General features: G+C 34.3%; 1 protein-coding gene across 1 annotated transcript; it reads right to left on the reverse strand.

The window, feature by feature from the left end:
• Nucleotides 1-5,239: 5,239 nt before the first annotated feature.
• On the reverse strand, nucleotides 5,240-5,707 carry LOC127131760 (uncharacterized). Its single transcript, XM_051060673.1, has one exon. It carries the CDS (start codon nucleotides 5,705-5,707, stop codon nucleotides 5,240-5,242), a length of 468 nt encoding a protein of 155 aa, XP_050916630.1.
• Between the last annotated feature and the right edge of the window lie 20,912 nt (nucleotides 5,708-26,619).

Here is a 26,619-nt window from a genome sequence, read left to right on the forward strand (position 1 = left end):
TTTTCCTTATCAAGGATTGATCACAAAATGTTATTAGATGTGTTTGTTGTAATGGTAATCTACATGAAAAATATGAAAATATAAGTATTATTAAAATAACATATTTAATTAGGCCTTTAATTAAATATGCTCTCACTATTTTACTCAAAACAAATGACCCTCACTGTTTGATTTAGAAAATCCCGTTGGAAGATTTTCTAGTGGGTCGAGATCCACATTTCACTTTGTTTTAGGTCTGCATAGGCGGATTACACAAAACTAGGTTATTTAGGTAGGAACTCCTTCCAATTGTATCGTGTACAACTCTCAAATATTTTAGTTTGTTGAATAACTCCTTATTCCAATCCATCATATGGATCATTTCCAACTCTTGCTTCTAAACGTATATAATCTTATTATAATTTGTTTAGTTAAGTTTGACCCATTGTTTTTTCAATTGGATATTACAATTATCCCATCGCACCTTACTAATATAGAACATACACCTCGCGTAGGCGAAATCTACATTATTTGATACTAGTCTTGATGAGTGCTAAAGCTTGGAAAGCATAAACTTAATATTTAATTTGGGGGAATTTGCAATTATTTTGATCTCACCGGCTTATTTATCATATAAATCGTCTCTCACATGCATCAACATACATTCACATGCATTAACATATATACAAAATGAAACAGTTATGACCCCTAGCGCAATTGTTCTCCCAAGCCAATGAGAGAACCTAAGCGAACCTAATAACGATATAAGCTTCTCCAAGCAAGATCTTCAAGGTAGTCCTCCTTTGATATTGTATTCTTCTCTTTCTTCATAATATTACATTACATAAAAGAAACTTGTTTTACATACGAGGGAGTGAGATGAGAAAAGAAGTTACATTAAGAGATTAAAAGAGAGACACGACACGCAAGCCGTATTTTAAAATTCCAAAGACAAAATAAAGGAAAACTAAGGCCATAACTGATCATCACAAGACAATAATAATAAACACATTATTATTAATTTAAATTATATTAATTAAATAAACCAAATTAAATTTCGGCGATTGATCATACTATGCAGAGTTAGCCAGGGGTTCTGCAGCCCAGTCAGTAGACGGTGGTTCCGCTGCCCAGGAAGCGCCCCCTGTGGGGTTGTTAGGGGCAGCACCTCGATGTAAAATTGTAATGAACAATTCATTTGAAACTGACATCGTTTTTCGCATCAATACTTGATACTTTAAAGCACAACTCTTGTGCAGTCACCACCTTAATCACACAACTCTTTGACAGCACAACCTTTGTACCGTCATGAACCCTAATGCAACAATTTCATACCGTCAAACACACCTTGATTGATAATTCAGTATGATTGATCAACACATCATTGCTTCACCATACTAATGTCGGATTCCGAAGCAAATGACCATTGATCGCTCAAAGGAATATCAATCATTAAGTGTTTGAATGAACGAAATAGAATCAGTATATCATATATACCATATTCTGCATCATAATTGCTTATATCACATATAGAAATTTCCCGATCTCATTTGTGTAACCTAGGGATGATCGATGTATCGCTGCTTCACCATACTAACATCGGATTCCGAAGCATAGTAAACATCAATCATCCAAATCGTACACACATGATGTCAAATTTAATTACTCGTTTATTATTTAATTCATTCTGTCTTTTAATCATATTAATACAGAAAATATAGAAAATAAACAGTTATCAGATGCATGGTTTCGTAAGTGGCTCTGATACCACTGAAGGAAAATTGCGATCTAAAACGCAATGAAAATTAAAAATTTTCCTTTAGTGATCCTTACGAATGGACATGATCGGTGATAAAAACGGTTACCTCTTGTGGTGATTAAAACCTTTATTGCAGATCTAAGGAGTGATCACGAGCGTTGAATGGTGACAACGCCTCTACTCAGTCCACACAAACAGATTCCTTTAGTCTCAACGCTAGCTGCTACGAATGAAGGCTTTGAGTGAGTGAGAGAAACGAAATTTCATATAGAACCAATTGTGTGGGCTGTAAGCTAAAAAACCCACTTAAGTGTATGTGGCACATATCTTATGGTATACCGAAAATCACTTAAGCGCATGGTACCTTACCATATTTTGTATTCTACTTAAGTGCGTCGTACCTTAAGATGATCTACAATTCACTTAAGTGCATCGTACCTTATGGTGTTCCTTATTTACTCTATCTCTTATTAATCCGTCCTTTTGTGTGTGACCATGTAGGTTTTCGCGACATTGGAAATTATATTAAATCACATATTTAACATAATAAACAGTGAACGATATCTAGCAACACATCACTGCTATCCAAGACACAAAAATGTCATGTGATCTGACAAATCCCTTTTGTGACAATACTTGTGTGTACAATTATCCTTTTGCCCTTATGTCTATATTGAACACAAGGCATAGACCGTGTTATCTTTGTCCAGTTCAATATTGGGCCCTTAGACATTTATCCTGTTATGCAGGATGGACAAATTCCATCTAGGTCACTCATGTCCCTCAGCATGCTTCGTGGAGTATCCATCAACTGTCTTTATGGTCATCCAATTACGGACAATGTGTGATCAACAATAAAGCACTCGACTCTACATCTAGGATTCATAGTAGTTTCAGGTCGAAGGGTGGTATATACCAATATCACCATGATAATAACTTATGACACTTTGCATAACATTCTATGTAGTATTACCATAGCGGGTCAATCCAGTATAAATATTACTCATAATATTCAAAACTTTGTTTAAAATTTGATAACTCATTATCCATGATTCATGAGATGTGATTATCAGTCTATATACGTAATAGTCTTAATGTTTTAATGTTATCTCACTTCACAATAAAGCTCGACTACAGATACTTTAAGAATAATGTCCTTATATTTAATGGGATCTCATGATGAAGTCACACTTGATACATTAAACGGACTAGATATTCTAGGAACTTTATTAAACAAACATAATAAAGAAAAAAACCTTTTTATTATTAATAAATAATTTTATACAAGTATCAAAAATATTGACCTTTAAGACTTACACCAAAAGATACAAAATTAAACTTTGATGAAAAAAAGGGATAATAGGAGAACCAAATTGCAAATAGCGCCTTCATTGGAAAAGAAAAAAATGTGCCCAGACTGGTATGAGTGCAAGTATTGCAAGTTTGTGTTCCTATATATTTTCATCAACTTGGTTGCATTTTCAATGTTAGACCAATTGAATTGCACATTAAGTGTTTAACCAAAAGCCAATTAGTGATTGGTTTGGGATAAAATGACAATTTCGGTTGAATTTAGTTGATTTAAGACATATTTTACCACTAATTTGATGAGGTGGAGGAAGAAGAAAGAAGGGTGGATGTGTAATTACCAGAACAATTAATATTCTTATATTATAGAAAATAAAACAAGTATGAATTACATGATTTTTTTTTACAAGTAAAAAATTATTTACATGTCACATTACTACTTTAAAATTTAAAAACTTACAGTCAGTTAGACAAACTCATCACTTTTAATATATATATATATATATATATATATATATATATATATATATATATATATATATATATATATATATATATATATATATATATATATATATATATATATATATATATATATATATATATATATATATATATATATATATATATATATATATATATATATATATATATATATATATATATATATATATATATATATATATATATATATATATATATATATATATGAAAAATTTAATCATCCACATTGAGTTGCCAGCTAGACAACCTCATCACTTTGAAAAATATATATAGAAATAAATGAAAAAATCAATCACCCACATTGAGTTGAGTTGAATATAATTACAATAAAAAAACATTATATTTTAAATGGGAGAAGTAGTTCAACCGTTTTAGAACAATTCAGAGTTAAAAAGAATTGAAATATTAAAATTTAAATCTTGACAAAATATGTTTAAATATATAAATAATTAAGGGTTAAATATGTTTTTTATCTTCCAAAATATTTTATATTTAATTTTTAGCGCCTCCAAAAATTTCTTTTAAATAATGGTCCTCATAAAAATTTTAATTTTAACTTTTGGTCCCTCTTGTCAAAATTGTCGCTAATTCAGACGTTAATTAAAAATCGTCGATAATTATGTCTCTAAGTTGTAAAAACCGTCGCTAAATTGCAGGAGTGATTAAAAATTAAAATTAAAATTTTTAGAATGACTATTCTTTAAAAGAAAATTTTGAAAAGACTAAAAATTAAATATGAGATATTTACGAGAACCAAAAATATATTGAACACAATATTTAATCACTAATAATCATCTAATATATAAGTATTTGGTTGTATTCCCAATATTCATCCAGAAAGCAATAGTAGACTTGTCCAACTAGTCTTTCAAACATTTGATCCATAAATGACAATGAAAAATGATCCTTCTGGGTTGCTAGATTTAACTTGCAATAGTCAATACACATCCTCCACTTCGTAATGATACGGGTTAGGATCAATTTATTTTTTTTATTTCGAAGAACAGTGATGCCCCAATTTTTCGGGATTACGTGCACTGGGCTTATCCATGAACTATCAGAAATAGAATAAATCATATATACCTCCAACAATTTAAGGACTTATTTTCTTACCACTTCCTTCATTGCTGGGTTTAATCGTCGTTAAGGTTGAACCACCGATTTGAATTCTTCCTCAAGTTTGATTTTATGCATACAATATGATGGGTTGATTTCCTTCAAATCTGACACTCTCCATTCCAATGCTTCTTTGTTTTCTCAAAGTACTCGCAATAATTTTTCTTCTTCAACTTTTGACAAAGTACTATTAGTAATTGCAAGGTGCTTATGTCCTTGACTTAAAAAAACATATTTCAAATGCTCTGGGAGTTTTTTTAGTTCGAGATCTGCTGGTTTTTCCTCACTACTTCCTCCCAATTCTTCAAAATTCTTATAAGCACGATCCAACTAAGTTGCTTGCAATTGTAGTACCACCGCATTTACTTCTTCATGCTCATCATCTAATACGGTCTCGTCAATGGATTTCACAAGCACATTTTCCGTTGGCAAAGATGAGCCTTTTTCTTTTGAAACATTTTCTATGAATTCATCGATTAAGTCATTTTGGTAGCATTGCAAATCCTCTTGAGCGTGCTCCATGGCTTCAAAAACATTGAATATTACTTGCTCTTTATTAAACTAGAGGATTAACTATCTTCTTTCCATATCAATTAATGTTCTATTAGTGGCGAGAAAAGGTCTTCCTAACAATAAAGGCGTCTCGGTATCTTCTGGTATATCTAAAATGATGAAATCGGTCGGAAACAATAAGTCATCCACTTTTACTAATACGTCTTCTAAAACTCCATAGGGATAAGTGACAAATCGGTCGGCTAAAGTCAAAGACATTTTTGTAGGTTTTGGTTCTCCACAATTTAGTTTCCTCATCATAGCTAACGACATCAAATTTATGCTTGCTGCTAGATCACAAAGTGCCTTGCCGATTTTTAATGAACCTATAAAGATGGGAATAGTAAATCTTCTTGGGTCTATTAGCTTAGGTGGTAGTTTACGTTCAATAATTGCACTACATTCCTTTGCTAAAGCAACATTCTCATCATCCCTTAACTTGCGCTTACCATTCAACATTTCCTTCATGAATTTAGCATAAACGGACATTTATTCCAAAGCATCACAAAAATGAATGTTCACTTGTAACGATGTGAGCATCTCCATGAATTTTTTAAACTTCCCTACTTCTAATTCTCTCTTAGGTTTCTTCTTGTTAAAAGGGTAAGATGGTTTGATGTAATCCAGCAAAGGAGAGTTGGTTCATTTATGATGTGATTCTTTGTTCTCCTAAAAGGTGATTCTTTATCAATAAACTTATCAAGTATCTCTCCTTCCTTAGAATTCTCCCTAGAATATTCTTCGTCAGTTGGGGTGGATTTTGGATTGTCCTCCATCTCACCACTCTTTTCTATTATTTTTTTCTCAGTGTTTTCCTTTTGGACTGATGGGATTGTTCTATTTTTCAACTCGATTGCATCACATCTTCCTCTTTCTTGCATTAACAATGTGATTTACTGTGATAGATTAGACATTTTCCCTTCCATTTTTCTCATTGATTCCTCATGCTTTTCGCTTAACAAGTTATGTAATTTAGTGATCCTCACTAATTCATTTTGAATTACCAACATAAATTGAGTCAATGTAACCTCTAATGATGAGAGCTTGCATTCCGCACTAGTTTGTTGTACTTTCGGATTAGCACTAATGGTGATAACTTATACATCCCCTGTAACTTGTGCTTTGGTGAAATTACCTGCAAAATGCTCTTTCACACAGTTAGTGTATAAACCAAACATTTTCTCATTTAAAGATTGTTAGGTATGACATATTGTGATTGACTGCATTTTGAAAAAACAGGTATTATTGACAAATGTTCAACAAGATGTCCTGACATGTTGTTTCGACATTGCATTATGACCTAGATTAAGTATCTTGTGAGATTTGGTTTCTTAAATGTTTTCATCTGAAGATTTAGTTCACGTATTATGTTCAGCATTTTCCATAAAGCAAAAGACTATCGTGTCTTGACTTATTTACGAAGTAACGATGTCAAGACATTTTAGGAAACATATAATTTGATTGAGATCATATCTTTAGAAGATTGTGCAGAGATCTTGGATTTGATGCAAATCAAGACTGAAGCCTAGGTCTTTCCACTGCTATTTATAGATAGGTTCTAAACCTAAGAAGGGATCGAAGTAGTGCAATATATTATTCAAATTAGGGTTTCGTGTGTGTGATTTTTGTGAGCCATTCAAGTATCTCCTTGATACTTGAATTAGACATGGTGTATTGAGTCGTAACTAACAATCCCTCAGAAGCTTTTAAGCAATAGTGGATTGTGTTTCTTAGTTATAAGTTGTTGTAAGATTGAAGGGAAGTGAGAATGGGTCTCATATCTAGGAGTGTCTTAGATAGAAATATCCACGGGTAAAGATTAGGTGAGAAGTCTGTAAAACCTGAGGTTGCTCAGAACTTCAAACTAATTCTGTGATAGTGGATTTCCTTCTTGGCTTGGTAGCCCCCAGATATAGGTGACATTGCACCAAACTGGGTTAATAACTGAGTGTGTTATTTCCTGTCATACTGTTATTTAAATCCTATTATTGTTTGTGGTGTGATAATGTGTTGACCCTGGTGTCGTGACATCGTGTACGACATCTGGGATCTGCTTACCAAAATTTCAATTGGTAACAAAGCAGGCATCCTGCTCTGTTTCTGGGTGAGATCTGAGGAAGATACTTTCTGGTCCCATGGACAAGGAATGAGGATTTATCAACAGACCTCCCATCTTAGATGGATCCAACTATGACTATTGGAAGGCAAGGATGGTAGCATTCTTAAAATCCATGGATAACAAGACATGGGAAGCTATCATCAAGGGATGGGAACATCCTGTAGTGAATGACAAATATGGGAAGGCTACTACTGATCTAAAGCCTGAAGAGGACTGGTCAAAGGAAGAATATAAACTAGCTCTTGTAAACTCCAAAGCTTTGAATGCCTTATTCAATGGGGTTGACAAAAATATATTCAGGTTGATAAATACTTGTACTGTATCTAAAGAAGCTTGAGAGATCCTCATAACTACTCATGAATGCACATCCAAAGTGAAGATGTCTAGACTTCAGCTTCTCACTACCATATTTGAGAATCTTAAGATGAAAGATGATGAGAATATTCATCATTTTCACATGAGTATTCTTGAAATAGCTAATTCATCTAGTGATTTGGGAGAAAAGATGTCAGAAGAAAAGCTGATGAGAAAAATTATCAAGTCTCTACCTAAGAAGTTTGACATGAAGGTCACAACCATTGAAGAAGCTCAAGACATCAACACCATGAAAGTAGATGAACTTGTTGGGTCCCTCTAAATCTTTGAATTGGGTATTAGTGACAAATCTGAAAAGAAAACCAAAAGCATATCATTTTTATCTAACACTGGAGATGAATAAAATGAATGTGACTTGGATACTGATGAAGGAATGACTAATGCTATAGTTCTCCTAGGAAGACAATTCAACAAGGTACTAAAGAGATTTGACAGGAAGTCAATACCAAATGTCAAGAACACCCCTTTTAATATCAGGAACAATAACGATTTCCATAAAAGAACAAGAACTGAAGATAGATCCAATCAAGGTAAAGGGATCCAATGTCTTGGGTATGAAGGATTTCGACACATTAGAGCAGAATGTCCTACCTATCTCAAGAAACAAAAAAATGGGTTGTCTGTCTCTTGGTATGATGATGATAACTCTGAAAGTGAACCTGAGGATGAAGCTGCTAAACATGTTACTGCTCTAACTAGAAGATATGAATCTGATGAAGAATCATATGATGAAGAATTATCCTATGAGGAACTGGCTGCATCCTACAGAGAACTTTGCATCAGAAGTGAAGAAGTGTGTCAAATGGGAGAAAAATAGAGGAAAATATATCTCAACTAGAGGATGAAAAGGAAGGATTTCAATTCACCATCTCTGATCTCCAAAATGAGGTGACACTTCTAACTTCCAAACTTGACGACATGACAAAAAATGTGAGAATGCTGAATAAGGGATCTATTTGTTAGATGAAGTTTTGCAAATTGGAAAAACGGTTGGAGATCTGAGGGGGATTGGTTTTAAACATCAATCTTTGGACAAACAAGGAGAATGTTTTATAACCAACTTTGTTCTTCCAATGAGAGAGTCAAAGCATGTAATGTCTAAACCTCTGGCTCAACATCATGCCAGTCATCACAACTCTTAAACTAAAGGCAAGTTATTACGCTATAAATGTCATTACTGTGGAAAACATGGTCATATAAAGCCCTTCTGCTTCAAATTATATAGCTATCCCAGGTATCCAACATAGGCAGGGTTAATCAGAAGAAAGAGTGGATACCTAAGCCTTTCAACACTAGTCTTATAGCTCACACCTCTCTTAGAGTATCAGCTCGAGAAGACTGGTATTTTGATAATGGATGTTCCAAACACATGACAGGTGTCAAGAAGTTCTTTGAAAATATCAATTCATACTCAACTGGCTATGTCACATTTGGAGATGGGGCTAAAGATGAAATTAAAGGGGTTGGAAGACTAACATGTACATGACTCCCAAGTCTTGATAATATCCTATTGGTAAAAGGCCTGACTGCTAATTTGATTAGTATCAATCAACTATGTGATGAGGGTATTAAAGTTAACTTCGCAAAATCAGAATGTCTAGTCACTAATGAGAAAAATGAAGTTCTAGTGAGAGGAGTCAGGTCTAAGGAAAACTGTTACTTATGGTCTTCTAAATAAACTAACTACACTTCCACATGCCTGATATCCAAAGAAGACGAAGTTAACCTGTGGCACTAGAAACTTTGACATCTACATCTGAAAGGGATAAAAAAGATTGTGTCAAAAGAAGCCATCAGAGGTATTCCAAGACTCAAGATTGAAGAAGGTAAAATCTATGGTGAGTGTCATATTGGGAAGCAAACCAATATGTCACATCCAAAGTTACAACATCAGACTACTTCAAAAGTTCTGGAACTTCTTCATATGGACTTAATGGGGCCTATGCAGGTTGAGAGCCTTTTAGGGAAAAGATACGCCTATGTAGTTGTTGACATGTCTTTGAGGTGTTCAAAGATCTATGTACAAGGATTCAAAAAGAGAAGGAAAATAGAATTTCCAGGATTCAAAGTGACCATGAGAAGGAATTTGAAAATAGAAGATTTTCTGAATTTTGCTCCTTTGAAGGTATTGGTCATGAGTTCTCCTCTCCTATCACCCCTCAGCAAAATGGCGTTGTTGAACGCAAGAATAGAACTCTACAAGAATAAGCTAGAGTCATGCTACATGCCAATCATCTAGCCTACCACTTTTGGGCTGAAGCAATGAATACGACTTGTTATATTCATAATAGTCACTTTAAGAACTGGTACCTCAGCTACTCTTTATGAACTATGGAAAGGAAGGAAGCCCGCTGTCAAATATTTTCATGTTTTTGGAAGCAAATTCTACATTTTGGCTGACTGTGAACAAAGAAGAAAGATGGATCCCAAGAGTGATGAAGGAACATTTATGGGATACTGTACAAAAAGCAGAGCCTATAGAGTTTTTAATTCCATAACCAAAGTCGTGATGGAATCCATCAATGTGGTAGTGGATGACAATATATCAGAAAAAAGGACTAATGTTGAGTAAGATGTTGGAGCATCATCTCAGCATATTAACACATTTGAAAATGAGGAAGTTATTGAGTCAGACAGTGAATCAGGAGGCATTGAACCAGACAACCACCAAGTCAACAAAGGCCCCTCCATCAGAATTCAAAAAGATCATCCAACATATCTCATTATTGGAAACCTTAATGAAAGGGTCACCACTAGATCTAGAGATATGATCTCAAATGCTTGCTTTGTTTTTAAGTTTGAACCAAAAAATGTGAAGGAAGCCTTGACTGATGAATTTTGGATCAATTCTATGCAAGAAGAATTAGGCTAGTTTATAAGAAATGAAGTATGGGACTTGGTTCCTAGGCCTAAAGGAATGAATGTTATTGGCACAAAATGGATCTACAATAACAAATCTGATGAAAAAGGGATTGCAACCAGAAACAAGGTCAGACTTGTTGCTCAAGGATACACTCAAATCGAAGGGGTTGATTTTAATGAGATTTTCGCCCTTGTTGCTCGCCTTGAGTCAATAAGACTACTGTTAGGAGCGACTTGTTTACTTTTAAGTTCAAACTTTTTCAAATGGATGTGAAAAGTGCCTTCTTAAATGGGTACTTGAATGAAGAAGTCTACGTTGAAAAATATAAAGGGTTCATAGATCCCAACTTTCCAAATCATGTTTACAAACTAAGGAAATCTCTCTATGGATTAAAGCAAACACCTAGGGCTTGGTATGAAAGATTCATTGAGTACCTTGTTAACAATGGGTAGAGGAAATGAGGAATAAACAAGACATTTTTTGTTAAAGAAGATCATGGTAAACTCATGAAGCTCAAATATATGTTGAAGACATTGTGTTTAGAGGGATGTCGAACCAGATGGTACAATATTTTGTCAAGAAGATGCAATCTGAATTTGAAATGAGTCTTGTTGGTGAACTGACATACTTTCTTGGGCTCCAAGTCAAACAAATGGATGATATTATCTTCATCTCTCAAGCAAGTATGCCAAGAATATAGTGAAGAAGTTTGGCATGGAAAATTCTAGTCATAAAAGGACACCTACACCAACTCATTTGAAACTAACTAAATATGAAAAAGGTGTAAATATGGATCAAAGTCTATACAGGAGTATGGTCGGTAGTCTGTTGTATCTTACAGCTAGCAGACCTTACATTACTTTTGTTGTAGGAGTTTGTGCTGATATCAGTCTGAACCAAAAATGAGTCATATTACTCAAGTGAAAAGGATTCTGAAGTACATCAATGGAACTAGTGACTATGGAATGTTGTATTCTCATAATGCAAACTCTTTGCTTACAGGATACTGTGATGCAGATTGGGCAGGCAGTGCTAATGATAGAAATAACACTTCTGGAGGATGTTTCTTCTTGGGAAATAATCTTATATCTTGGTTCAGTAAGAAGTAAAATAGCGTGTCCTTATCTATGACTGAGACTGAATATATTGCAGCATGAAGTAGTTTCTCTCAATTAATTTGGATGAAACAAATGTTAGAAGAATACAATGTCCAGTAAGATGTTATGACATTGTACTGTGACAACCTAAGTGCTATTAACATTTCCAAGAACCCTATTCAGTCGAGAAGAACTAAGCATATTGATATCCGTCATCACTTCATTAGGGATCTGGTGGAAGACAAAATTGTTACTCTTGAGCATGTAACTACTGAGAAGCAACATGAAGATATTTTTACTAAAGCTTTAGATGCAAATCAGTTTGAAAATTTAAGGGGCGATTTGGGCATTTTCATGCTTGAAGAATTATATCAATTATTGAAGTGGAATGTGGAAATCAAATTTTCTCTTCCCTCCACTTAATGGTGCACAAAACTTAAGGACTATCATTACAACTTTTCCTTATTTTTCCAACGATGTACCCTAGCCATTCTCACGCTACCTCATGCATTCTCTCTCTCAACCTTGCTCTCAGACACTCTCATATCTCCATCTTCTCTCTACAGTTCATATTGAAAACCTCCAAAATGTCATAACCTTTTGTCTCCATTCCGAGCAAGCACTCCAAAGACCAATCAAACCCTAACAATATTGGTGATGAGATAGATCTCTCTGATGTCATTACTGATGTTGTTCCCCTCTCGGTCGTACCTGTCCATGTAACTCCCATGAGAAAGGCTAGAACTTCTTCTTCAAGGAAAGGCAAGCCCTCTAAAGTAAGTACCTTTTCCTCTCCTTCCATGACTACTAGAAATATGAATGCTCCTGAACCCCCTATTGTAGTAAAGAAACCCCAGTCTATGACTAATTTGTATCTCGATCCCATCAACATTGAACCTAATGTTGATATGTCTAAAGATTGTCATGTTGTAACAAATGTTATGGAAGATGTTGAAGCCTCTGAAACCAGTAATAAACCTAGATCTGTAACTACCTTGAGTAAATCCAGCATGATTGTTGCGGACATAGACAACGTAGATAAGAATATTCGTGTGTTGATCTCCCAAGTGTTGGGTATTGACCCCAAGACTAATGTCATACCAGATGTCTCCACATCCTTGGCCCAACCTGATAACAATACTGAGAACCCCATGGATAAATCTGATGTGAATGTACATACTTTGTCTCCTGAGCAATCGAAAGACAAAGAAAGGTCTGAAGAAATGACCGGTGATCTGGATGACAAAGATAAAAAACCCCGTTGAGAAAAATGATCAACCCACTAACATTGTAAATATTGACGAACTGGACTCTGATGATGTTCCCATTGGTCAAAGACTAGTTATTGGTATAACTAAAAGATTGAAGAACAGAAAAGGTCAAGCTATTGAATCCTCCAGCTCACCCTCCAAATCTATCAGGAAAAGAGCTAGTGTTGGTCCTACAAAAAGATGGAGCAAGGTGGTTACTCCTGTGTCTGAGAAGAAATCCCTGAAGAGGAAGGAAGTTCCTTTTGAGTCTAGTGAACATGACCATGATGTCAAACACAATGTTTAGGACATCATCTCTACTTCCAGAAAGCAAGCCTTTGGGAAGAAGATTCCATCTAATATCCCTGAAGTTTCAATTGACAACATTTCCTTTCACTATGTGGAGAATGTTGAAAAATGCAAATTTGTTTATCAAAGAAGATTATCTTTGGAAAGGGAATTGGGGAAAGATGCTTTTGAATGTAAAAGCGTGATGAGTCTGATTCAAGAGGATGGATTAATGAAAACTGTAACTGGTTTTGGCAAGTGCTATGAAATACTTTTCAAAGAATTTATTGTGAACATCTCCAAGGAATGTGACAACAAGAGGAGCAAGGAGTTTAGAAAAGTGTATGTCAGAGAAAGATGTGTGGATTTTTATTCTGAAATAATCAATAGGTTCTTGGGCAGAAATGAAGAAGAACAAGCTGAAATAGAAGTCTCAGACAATGTCATCTGCAAAGAGATTACTGCTAAGCAAGTGAAGGAATGGACAAGGAAAGGGAAACTGTCTGCTAGTGCCTTGAGTGTCAAGTATGTTGTTCTCCACAGAATTGGAGCTGCTAATTGGGTTCCAACCAATCACACTTCCAACATTGCTACTTTGGTAAGTTTTTGTCAATTTTATGGCTAAAAAGGGGGAGTATATGTGTGGTAGTTATGTAGTTATGTGGTGCTGCTATTTGTTATTTGTTTTTTTTGTTAGCCCTTTTGCTCTCTGAGAGGGAGCATGTGCATCTATGGAGGGGGAGTAACCCTTGGGGTAACTCTGCCTCTGGTTCTGCTACTCAAGGGGAGCGTGTTTATTTTTCTTGTGTTGTTACGAAAGGGTTACTAATGCTAATGATGTCAGGAACAATGTCCTGGCATCATGTCTAAAAGGGATTTTTTTTTCCTCTTAGGTAGGGTCTTCGTGTAAGACAATATGTGGGTTTTTTTTTCGCTGTGCCTGCCTATGGTGTTCTTGTGAAAAAGGATTTAGGGTGTTTACTTGTTGGTTTAAAATCCATGATTCTAACCCTCATGCCTGTTGGTCTATGCAAAGATTGTTTTAGCAAAAATTTGACAAATGCAAAGATTGCTTTTTGTGAGCCATTCGAGTATCTCCTCGATATTTGAATTGGACCTGGTGTATTGAGTTGTAACTAACAATCCCTCTGAAGCTTTTAAGCAAGAGTGGATTGTGTTTCTCAGTTATAAGTTGTTGTAAGGTTGAAGGGAAGTGAGATGAGTCTCATATCTAGGAGTGTCTTAGATAGAAACATCCACGGGTAGAGATTAGGTGAGAAGTCTGTAAAACCTGAGGTTGTTTAAGACTTTAAACTAATTTTGTGGTAGTGGATTTCCTTCTTGGCTTGGTAGCCTCCAGATGTAGGTGACGTTGCACCGAACGGGTTAACAATTAAGTGTGTTATTTCCTGTTATACTATTATTTAAATCCTATTATTGTTGGTGGTGTGATAATGTGTTGACCCTGGTGTCGTGACATTGTGTACGACATCTGGGATCTGCTTACCAGAATTTTAAAGATTCTTGCGTTTTCTTTGACCCATTCAGTTTTTGATTTAATGCTTCCAACTTTGTGAGAAGCTCTTCATATCCTCCTAAAGTCAACTTAATATGAGAATTATTTTTCGTGACCACACTTTGAATTCCACTGGTATTTGCAAAGTTATATTCATTTAGACTCATTTTCTCTATCAGCTCATTCACCTATGGTTTGGCTAATGTCCTGATTGTTCCTCCGACGAATGCATTTAAGAGCATTTGTGCTTGCATTTGAAGGTCTTTCACACGAAAATTCATTTGTTCCATATTACTCATATTGTGATTCAGACACCATTTTAATAACAGTTTAAACCTCTCCCAAGCATCGTAAAGAGATTCAGTTTCTTGTTGTTCGAACGGTGTGATTTCAGCTTTTCTTTTGGTGAATTGAGTGGTAGTGAAGAACCTTTCTAAAAATGTGTCTTCCAATTCTCTCCAAGTTGCTATAACTCCATTCGAAAGACATAATAACCAATCATTCGCTCTTCCAATCAACGAGAAACTGAATAACTTTAGTTTAACCTTATCCTATGAAATACCTTCTGGTTGACACATTGATGTTGTCTCATAGAATCTGGCTAAATGTCCCCACAAGTCATTATTTGCGTTCCCGTCGAATTTCTTACCTCAAACCTAATAGCATAGAGTATTTAATGTTGAAATTAACCGGGGTTACAGGAATGAAACCCAAGGAAACCTGTGATGCGTTAGTAGGTCAACAATAGTCCCTCATGGTTTGTGTTATTGGTTCGTCCATGATGTGTGTTTCTACCTGAGTTGCGTATACACCAATAATAAATTCCTCATTAGCACTATGATAAGCAAGAAACTAAAACAAAAATAAGCAATTAAAACTAAGAAAAATAAAATAAGTTGCACAAAGCGTTGCCCTGTTGATATCAATAGTCCCCGACAACGGTGCCAAAAACTTGATGACTTTTTTGTAAGTGTACCGATAGTATCGTAGTAATAAAAGATCGAATCCATAGTAACTGTGTTTGAACAAGCCAACAATTGTGCAATATAGAGGAAAAATAGTAAGGGGGGGGGGCTGTTCAGATTTTTTGACGGAAAATAAATTACGAGTTTGAAACAGAAGTAATTAAGACAGTTAGGTTGTGTATTAGAATCCCCTTATCCTCTTGTTGATGTATGATGCCTTATATGAATGGTCTTATCCTTATAATCTCACGACGAATTAACAAAACTGTTATAGCTGATTCCTCACGAAATAACTCACTAACCACTACTCGGAGCTTTCGATCCCTAGTCTGTCAGCGTAAGCAGAGTTAGGCGATGTACATAACGTTAATTTCCTATGCCAATACTCGGGGTCTCCTATCCCTATTCAACCAACGTAAGTAGAACAGTTGTCCTAGGTCCAACACATAAGCTAAGAGTCAGTAATCCCTACGTGTTTAAAATCAAATTAACAGAGTATGTCAAATAAAAAGCATTAAAATTAAGCAATAAATGAATAAAATTATAATTCAAAGGATTCATACAGAGTCAAATCAACATATAATGCCAACAAGATTGAATAAGGTTCATCATCACACAACCTAACCTAGAGAAGCTTATTTACTCATATCATATGAGTTCCCTTGAAGGATTGACCTCCAATGGCTTCCAATGCTCTAAAAATCACCATTTGATGTTGTAAAATCGTGCTCCCAGTGCCAAATGTTGTAACCCTTGTGAAAGTGCGGAATTTCCCCTTTTAAAGGTGTTAGAATGAACTAGAACACGCCAGAAAAAGGCACAGACAAGTGACCAGCACACGCGTGATACCTTGCATCGCGCGATAAAGCTTTTAATGTCTTTTCGTGTACGCGATGGTGGATGTGATTATTTCAGAAGTTTCACTATTTTTTGCTCATTTTTCACTCAAAGTTTCACCAATCCACAATTTGCACACTTAACTATTTTCCCTTCATTCTTTGGTCATTCCTTCTCACATTTGCTCGATTTTCACTTGTTTTGCTCTGATTCTTCGACTAAATATATGCAATAGCGGACTGTCATCACAGTTGTATAAGTTAATTTATTGCTTAAGTTAATTTAGTACTTAAGTTAGTTTATTGTTTAAGTTAGCTTATAGTCTATAAATAGGCTACTTTCATATATATATATATATATATATATATATATATATATATATATATATATATATAGTATCAAATTCCAATTATACAGTGCCACTAAGTTTAACAATGGTTCATGTGGTTAGTCATGTAACTGGAGCAGAGCAGGTAGTTCCACTAGGGCAACAAGTTTTTTGAAAATAATAATCAATATATAATTGTGACAACTGTATTTTTGCCACAAAGATTCAAAGAATATGGGAAAACAAACTTTTGAATATTTAACTCGAACATTGTGACAAATATTCCTTCAACATCCAATACTAGGCCACCATTGGCCAATTTTTGTTTGAAATGCCAACCGAGCAATTGTCCTTTCATATGAGAATATCCAACACTAAATAATAATAATAATAATAATAATAATAATAATAATAAATTTAATTTAAATAGAATCAATTCTTAATCAATTATCTAATCGTTTAATCACTTGTCCATATTAGTTTTGCATTGATTTAATCCGATAGAATTAACTCTTAATTGATTATTCAGTAATACCTAACTAAATTCAAAAGTATCATACTGTTATAAAACACACTCTATATGTAATTATAAATATATAAACAGAAATGTGGATTTAATAATACCGCAACCCCAAATGGTTCCATCAAAATCTTACGTACGACAATGTGGTCTTTTTTTTTTTTTTGCTACTTGCTCCTTTATTTATTTTGGTACCACCCACGTCAACATCGTCTGGTCTCTATGTAAAATAAAAAATAAATAAAGTTTATTTATTAATAATAAAAGGTTTAATAATACTAATAATGTTGTGTGATGACATATCGATGTGGACACGACATGAGCAACCTGCTCAACACAAGGTCACTCCTCCTGCCAGTGCTACTAGCTGAATTTGTCGGAGCAAAGATTAATAATTATTAGAGAATTTTATATATATTTTTTATTTGCTCCTTTAATTTCAAAATTAAAATATTCGAATTTTATATATAACATTTTTTTATCGAATCAGTACTTATTATGCTAGTGTACCTTGTTTTTTTTTCTTTCTTTCAAATCAACACTTGTTAAGCTATTGTAGGTAAGATTTTTAACTATGTATTTGGTTTTGCAATGAAGAAATTGATTTAAAATAAACTATTTCTGTAAAATTGATTTTGAATAAAAATTAATTGAGATGAAGTGATTTATATTTAAATAAATTTTATATAAAATTGAGTTGATCATAATATATTTTAATGTAAAAGTCATGTTTAGAATCACAAACTACAAACATTAGCTTTAAGTACAACCAATTTTAAAAATCATAACCAATTCTAATTGAAAACAACAAACCATGTTAAAATCAGTGTTACACATTCAAAATCAATTATAGTAAAAAAGATAAATTGTTATTACATATGATTGACAATATTTTGTAGGTAACATATTAAGCAAGATATTTTGTCAAGATGCATGACATTCTCTCTCAAAGTAGTTTATGACGTATTTGTGGAAAGTAACATGTTAAGTTAGATGTAATGACATTGTACGAGACATTCTTTCTTGAGTTGTTTACTTGACACACAACTTTTAATGGAGTGTATCTCGTGGAATCAATATTTATTTCCTTTTTTGTCCAATCGAAAATTTGTTTTGAAAATGCATACTTGTTTGAAATAGATTTATCCGAAATCTATTTTAGCAAGATTGAGGTTCTTATTCTTAATAAATTCAAATTTAATCAAGATTTGTTTCTATCAAGATTCATAATCAACATTATTGAAATTGATATTTTGTGGACTTTTTAGAAACCAATCGCGTACACGTCAAAACCCTACTGGGCCTTTTATGTTGGACAACTGTTGTTATTTAATGAGGCATTCTCCATTGTGAAGACTTAAACCTTGCATTGTGAAGCTAGGCATGTTTATTTGTTATTGAGTCAATGTGATTTTCGGTTGTAATACTATATTCCTGGATCATCTTTCTAAGTTAGGAGAGCAAATTTTTATGTTGTAACTATGATTCATCATATCATATAATTTTGTAGTTGTACGAACACTTGAGAGAGTGCTTCACTGAAAGTGAGAAGGGGTCTCAGATTCAAGGGAAGCCTATATCAAAGTTCACATGTAGTATTAAGATAAAATATATTGAACTAGGAGAGTTTAGATAATATTATTGCATACTATTGAATATTAAGAGTAGTTTTCCTTTCATTGGGTTGATTCCCTCTAGAAGTATGTGATTTTCCACTGAACTTGACTCACAATTACTTTTGTTATTTTTATGCATTTATTTTACTGTTACACAATCTTGTTGTCATACACATTGTTCAAACAATGTGTCTGATATGTTGGCATTGGTAGAACAAACTTTCAATTGGCATTAGAGCAAGCACCATATCCTGGTTGGGTGAAATCCATCGTTTTCTATACATTATGTTCAAGATGGAAAATGCTAAAGAAGGAAGATCTATGAATTGACCACCAATTCATGATGGTACTGTTAGTTATGTGTTTTTATGATTGGCAGCAATTTTGTTAAAACTTGTATCACAACAAGATGTTGAGCAAGATGTCATGACAAGTTGATCAAACATATTTGCATGTTTTGATTTAATTCTTTGAAGACTTATTTTATTATGAGATATCTGAAGATTCTCTGAATATTTAGCTATCATATCTGACTGTCCAAGAAGGTTTATTTTAGGAACTCTTGTTTCGTTTTCAGCTGTGCACTTGTTTCATAAAAAGGGATGTTGAGACATTTTAAGGAAACATTAGATCATATTTGATTTGATTCTACAGAAGATTATGCAGAATAGATGTCTAAACATTTAAGGAAACATTTGATTTGATTATGTAGACAGATGTCAAAATATTTAATGAGACATCATATTTGATTTAATCTGATTTGATTTGATTTGATTTGTTTTGGATATATTGATTTTTTATGCCTAAGTCCATGCTTACCAAAGGCTATTTAAAGAGGACGTTACTAAAACTAATGTACAGAAGAGACAGTTGCGCTAGAAATTGTTATTGTTAGGGTTTAGTTGTCGTTGTTATTTATGAGCCATTCTAGTATCTCTTTGATACTTGAATTGGACTGAGTTTATTGAGTTGTAATTGTGAATCACTCATGATCTTTTAAGCAAGAATTCATTTTGTTTCATTGGAAGTGTATCTTTTGTTCTTTGTTTGTTTTTTCAGTTGTTATCACTGTTGTGTGATTGAAGGGAAGTGAGAGGGGTCTCATATCTAGGTATGCCATAGATAGAAATTCCATGGGTAGTGATTTGGTGAGAAGTTTGTAAAACTAGAGGTTGTTTAGAACTCCAATCTAATACTATTATAGTGAATTTCTTTCCTGACTTGGATGCCCATAGATGTAGGTGACGTTACGAATTGGGTTAACAATTGACTTGTGTTATTTTCTTCCTGCTTTTTACACTGTTATTATTTCTGGTGTGACATATCCTGAACCTGATGTTGTGACATCATATACAACATTTGTTATCTGCATAACTGTTTCTGGTGTGACATGTCCTGAACCTGGTGTCGTAACATCGTATACAACATATGTTATTCGCATAATTATTTATGGTGTGACATGTCCTGATCCTGGTGCCGTGACATTGTATACAATATTTGTTATCTGCATAATTGTTTCTGGTGTGACATGTCTTAATCCTGGTGTCGTGACATCGTATACGACATTTGTTATCTGCTTACCATTATTGTAGTGTGAAGTCTTAATATTAGTGTCATGACATCGCATACGACATATGATATCTGCATACCATAATTTTCAATTGGTATTAGAGTAGACATCCTGCTTTGTTTCTGGGTGAGATCCGGGGAAGATACTTTTCAGTGCCATGGAAGGAGGATTTGTTAACAAACCACCCATCTTAGATGGCACCAACTATGACTATTGGAAGGCACAGATGGTGGCATTCCTAAAATCTATGGATAACAAGACTTGGAAAGTAGTCATTAAGGGATTGGAACATCCTGTTATGAAGGACAAAGGTGGGAAGACTACTATTGACTTGAAGCCTGAAGAGGACTTGTCTAAGGAAGAAGATGAACTGGCTCTTAGAAACTCCAAAGCTTTGAATGTTTTATTCAATGGAGTTGACAAAAACATATTCAGGTTAATAAACACTTGTACTATGTCCAGATATGCATGAGAAATTCTCAAAACCACCCATGAAGGCACATCTAAAGTGAAGATGTCTAGCCTTCAGCTTCTCATTACCATATTTGAGAATCTAAAGATGAAAGATGATGAGAGTATTCATGATTTTCACATGAATGTTCTTGAAATTTCAAATTCATCTAGTGCCTTGGGAGAGAAGATGTCAAAAGAAAAGTTGGTTAGATAAATTCTGAGGTCCCTACCTAAGAAATTTGACATGAAGGTCACAACCATTGAATAAGCCCAAGACATCAACAACATAAGAGTAGATGAACTTGTTGGGTCACTCAAAACTTTTGAATTGGGTATTAGTGACATATCTGAAAAGAAGAACAAGAGCATATATTTGTATCCAACACTAAAGATGAAGAGGACCAATGTGACATAGATACTGATGAGGGAATGTATAATGCTATTGTACTAATTAAGAGACAATTCAACAAGGTGCTGAAGGGAATGGACAAGAAGTCGAGAGCAAATGTCAAGAACATCTCATCTGACATCAGCAAGAATAATGATTCCTAGAAAAAAGAAAGAACAGAAGAAAAGCCCAATCAAGGAAAAGGTATTCAGTGTCATGAATGTGAGGGTTTTAATCACACTAGATTAGAATGTCCCACATATCTCAAGAAACAAAAGAAGGGCTTGTCTATTTCTTCGTCTGATGATTCTGAAGGTGAAACTGATGATGAAACTGCTAAGCATGTTATAGCTTTCATTGGTATATATGAATCTGATGAAGATTCTTATGATGTAGATGTCTCTTATGAAGAATTGGTTGCTTCCTACAAAGAGATTTTTGTCATAAGCGAAGAGGTGTGTAAGACAGAAGAAGAGCATAAGAGAATAATAGCTCAACTAGAAGTTGTAAAAGAGAAACTTTTATCTACTGTATCTGATCTTGAAAATGAGGTAACTCTATTGTCTTCTAAACTTGAAAACATGATCAAATCCATAAGAATGTTGAACAATGGGTCTGATATGCTAGATGAAATTATTCAAGTTGGAAAAGAGGCTGGAAACTTAAAAGGTATAAGTTTTAATTACCAATATCAAAATAAACAAGGAAAAACCCCTATGAGAAAATTTATTCCTCCAAAAAGGAGGCATGAGCCCATGATGTCTGGCCAAATGTTATAACATCCTGCCAGACATTAGGAAACTCAAACCAAAGTCAAGTTTTTTCCTTGGAAATGTCATTATTGTGGTAAATATGGACATATAAAGCCTTTCTGCGGCAGACCCATGGTTATCCAAAACATTCAACACATCCTAAGGCTAATCATGTAATGATTAAAACTAGAAAGGCCTAAGGTTGTTCCACATGAACTGACTTGTTCTTCCACATGCCTAATGTCCAAGGAAGATGAAGTCAAGTTGTGGCATCAGAAGCTTGGACATTTGAATCTCAAAGGGATATCTCTTGGTTACTCTACAAACATTAGAGCTTACAGAGTATTTAACTCCACAACCAAGGGCGTGATGTAATCCATTAATGTTGTGGTTGATAATTCAACTATTGTAAAAGGGACTGATGTCGATGAAGATATTGGAACAACATCTCAACATACTGATACTTCAGAAAATATGGAAAACATTGAGTCAAACATTGAGCCAGCAAGGAATGAATAAGATGCTTTTGCTAACATCTGAGTTGTTTGTTTTTCTGTTTGATTTTGCATGTTTTTTTGTGGGCCTTTTCCCTAATTATTGTACCTCTATATGCCATACTATGTACCTCTAACTCACATATTCTGTTACTGCTTTGCCCTATTATTTTGTTACCATTGATGAAGGTCTGCTTGGTTTGTCATATCGTCGCTAAAAAGGGGGAGTAGATAGTGTAGAGATGTCTAGTTATGCTCTTGATTTTTTGTATTCTCTATGAAGGTTGTTTCTTTAAGGGGGAGTATGTTTCCTATGTGACAGAGGGAGTTATTTATGTGTTTCCGATCATGACATTTAGGGGGAGTTTGATTTGTTTGTACCAAGGTTGTTGAGTACTTACTGTGATGTCAGATAAGATGTCTTGAAATTTTGTTTTATAGAATTCTGTTAGTGCTTAGGTTGTTGTGTACTTGTTGTGATGTCAGACAAAATGTCCTGACATTTTGTTTTAGAGAATTTTGTTTGTGCTTAGGTTGTTGTGTGCTTGTTGTGATGTCAGACAGAATGTCCTATCATTTTGTTTCTGGAGGAGGCTTGGAGTATGAGAGTTTATTTCTCTCTATGTCTTTTTTGTGAGGTTGAGTTTCTACTACTTATTTCTGCTACGTGTGCCTCTGATATGTCTTGGTGTTATACTAAGTGTTTGGTTTTTGTGCTTGTGATTATTGCTGATGTTTTATCTTTTCTCTAACTATATGATGCAAAGGTTGTTTTAGCCAAAATTTTCCAAAGGGGGAGATCGTTAGTTTTGTGTTTTTATGATTGGCAACAATTTTATTAAAACTTGTATCACAACAAGATGTTGAGCAAGATGTCGTGACATGTTGATCAGGCATATCGAATGTTTTGTTTTACTTCTTAAAAGACTTATTTTATTATGAGATATCTGAAGATTCTCTGAATATTTAGCTATCATATCTGATTGTCCAAGAAGGTTTATTTTAGGAACTCTTCTTTCATTTTCAGCTGTGCACTTGTTTCATAAAAAGGGATGTTGAGACATTTTAAGGAAACATTAGATCAGATTTGATTTGATTTTGCAGACGATTGTGCATAATGGATGTCAAAACATTTAAGGAAGCCTTTATTTGATTCTGCAGGCAGATGTCAAAACATTTAATGAGACACCAGATTTGATTTGTTTTGGATCTGCTGATTTTTTATGCCTAAGCCCATGCTTACCAAAGGTTATTTAAAGAGGACGTTACTAAACCTAATGTACAGAAGGGAGAGTTACGCTGGAAATTGTTATTGTTAGGGTTTAGTTGTCGTTGTTATTTGTAAGTCATTCTAGTATCTCTTTGATACTTGAATTGGACTAAGTTTATTGAGTTGTAATTGTGAATCAGTCATGAGATTTTAAGCAAGAGTGCATTCTGTTTCATTGGAAGTGTGTATTTTGTTCTTTGTTTGTTTTTTCAGTTTTTATCACTGTTGCGTGATTGAAGGGAAATGAGAGGGGTCTCATATCTAGGTATGCCCTAGATATAAATTCCACGGGTAGTGATTAGGTGAAAAGTTTGTAAAACCAGAGGCTGTTAGAACTTCAATCTAATACTATTATAGTGGATTTCCTTCAGGGATTGGATGCCCCCAGATGTAGGTGACGTTGCACCGAACTAGGTTAACAATTGACTTGTGTTATTTTCTTCCTGCTTTTTACACTGTTATTGTTTCTGGTGTGACATGTCCTGAACCTGGTGTCGTAACATCATATACAACATCTGTTATTTACATAATTATTTATGGTGTGGCATGTCCTGATCCTGGTGTCGTGACATCATATATAACATTTGTTATCTGCATAATTGTTTCTGGTGTGATATGTCATGATCCTGGTGTCGTGACATCGTATACGACATCGGTTATCTGCTTGCATTTATTGTTGTGTGAAGTCCTGATATTAGTATTGTGACGTCACATACGATATCTGATATTTGCGTACCAGAATTTTCAGGTAGGAACTATGATTATTGGAAGGCTCACATGGTTGCCTTTCTCAAGTCTATGGACAACAAGACTTGAAAGGAAATCATAAATGGATGGACTCCACCAAATGTTCCGCTAACGACAACACGAAAACCTTGAAGCCTGAAAAAGACTAGTCAAAGGAAGAAGACGAAGAAACACATGGTAACTTCCATGCCCTTAATTCCATTTATAATGGAGTTGACAAGAATATCTTCAGAATCATTAACTCCTGCACTAGTGCCAAAAAAGCTTAGGAAACTTTTGAAACTGCTCATGAAGACACATCCAAGGTTCGTATGTCAATACTTCAACTCCTTAGAACAACATTTAGAAATCTAAAGATGAAAGAGGATGAAACTATTGTTGAATTCAATGTCCACCTCCATGCCATTGCAATAACTCTTTTTCCCTTAGTGAAAAGATATCAGAAAAAATGCTGACTAGAAAAATTCTTCGATATTTTCTAACAAGGTTTGGTATGAAAGTCACATCCATTGAAGAAGAATAAGTTGTTAGTAAATTAAAAATTGATGGGTTGATTGGGTGTCTACTAACTTTTGAAATGACGATTAATGACAAATATGAGAAAAAGATTAAGAGTGTGGTGTTCAAAGCTGATGTTGAAGAAGATGATGACCAATTAGAAGGTAATGCTGATGAAAAATTGATTGAATCCATTACCCTTCTAGCCAAAAAGTTTGGCAAGGTAGTGAGAAGATTTGACAAGAGATAAAGAAGTAATGTCACTAACAATGTCAAAGAAAATTAGCCTCAAAACACCAAATGTTTTAAACCCCCGGTGAAAAGGAAGACATGGGGAAAACAAAACAAGGGCAAGAGAATCCAATTTTCTTAGGGACACATTTAGGCCGAATGCACCAAATTTCTTAGGGAACAGAAGAGTGGATATATAACACCCTACTTTTCGACTCAATAATTAATAAATATAATATAATTCTATCCAATTAGGATGTCACTTCACAATCCAAGAAGTTTGAATGTTACTTCATTTAATTAAAAATATAGTCCAAACAGCGGAATTAAACAACAATATGGTATCCATAGCCTCAACAAATCACTCACAGCAAAGGTGGTTCAATAATTACTTTAAATTAAAAGATACGTAACATAATAACATAAAGAAAACAACTCGTTCCCCGATGTTACGTATCAGAGAAACTCCACTAGTAAACTCGACCGATAGCAGCATGAGCTACATCTCCAACTACTCAGGTAACTGACTGTTTGTACTATGAGGGAACACATACACAACAAACAAAAAAGGGGTGAGAAATTCGTTCATATGATAAACGGTGTATAATAATTAAGAGAGTAATATTTATACACACAAATCACATTCATTCATAATCACATTCTCACCATAACAAATGCACAAGCACAACATAGTTACAACGCAATGACACCCGTCAATATTACACGACATATGTGGTACCAATTCTCATCACTAGTTTATAATACAAACTCGATTCCCTTTTAGGAATCCCGAACTCGTCCTTATAAGTTTCGAGTAAGTCTTTCATCCCTATTCGTACATATGACTTATCTCCTTCAACATATTAACAATAAATGCATGGCATGATAATAATGCAATTAACACAATAATCATAATAATATTTAGTGATCCATAATCGATCACACAATTGGAACATGCATAACATAACCCACCATTTTGGACTACCACCAATATAATCAAACACACCCTCCCAATCATTCATAATACATCAAATAGTTTGTCTATACGAACCTCATCCATATTCGTCACATCATACACTTCTTTCCCACCTGCTACCGACCTCTGATAAAATTGTTAAAAATATTTAACCCCTCAAACAAAGTTATATTCCTTTGTTTCTACTACCCAACGCTTCAAACCCCATCCCAAAATAATTTACGAGTTGAAAGTTGTGATCAAAACTG

The sequence above is a fragment of the Lathyrus oleraceus genome, chromosome 3, assembly GCF_024323335.1.
Source record: "Lathyrus oleraceus cultivar Zhongwan6 chromosome 3, CAAS_Psat_ZW6_1.0, whole genome shotgun sequence".
Lineage (NCBI taxonomy): Eukaryota > Viridiplantae > Streptophyta > Magnoliopsida > Fabales > Fabaceae > Lathyrus > Lathyrus oleraceus.

Excerpts from the sequence above, each read along its gene's own strand:
- LOC127131760 (XM_051060673.1), bottom strand. The coding sequence starts at position 5,707 with ATGTCCGTTTATGCTAAATTCATGAAGGAAATGTTGAATGGTAAGCGC.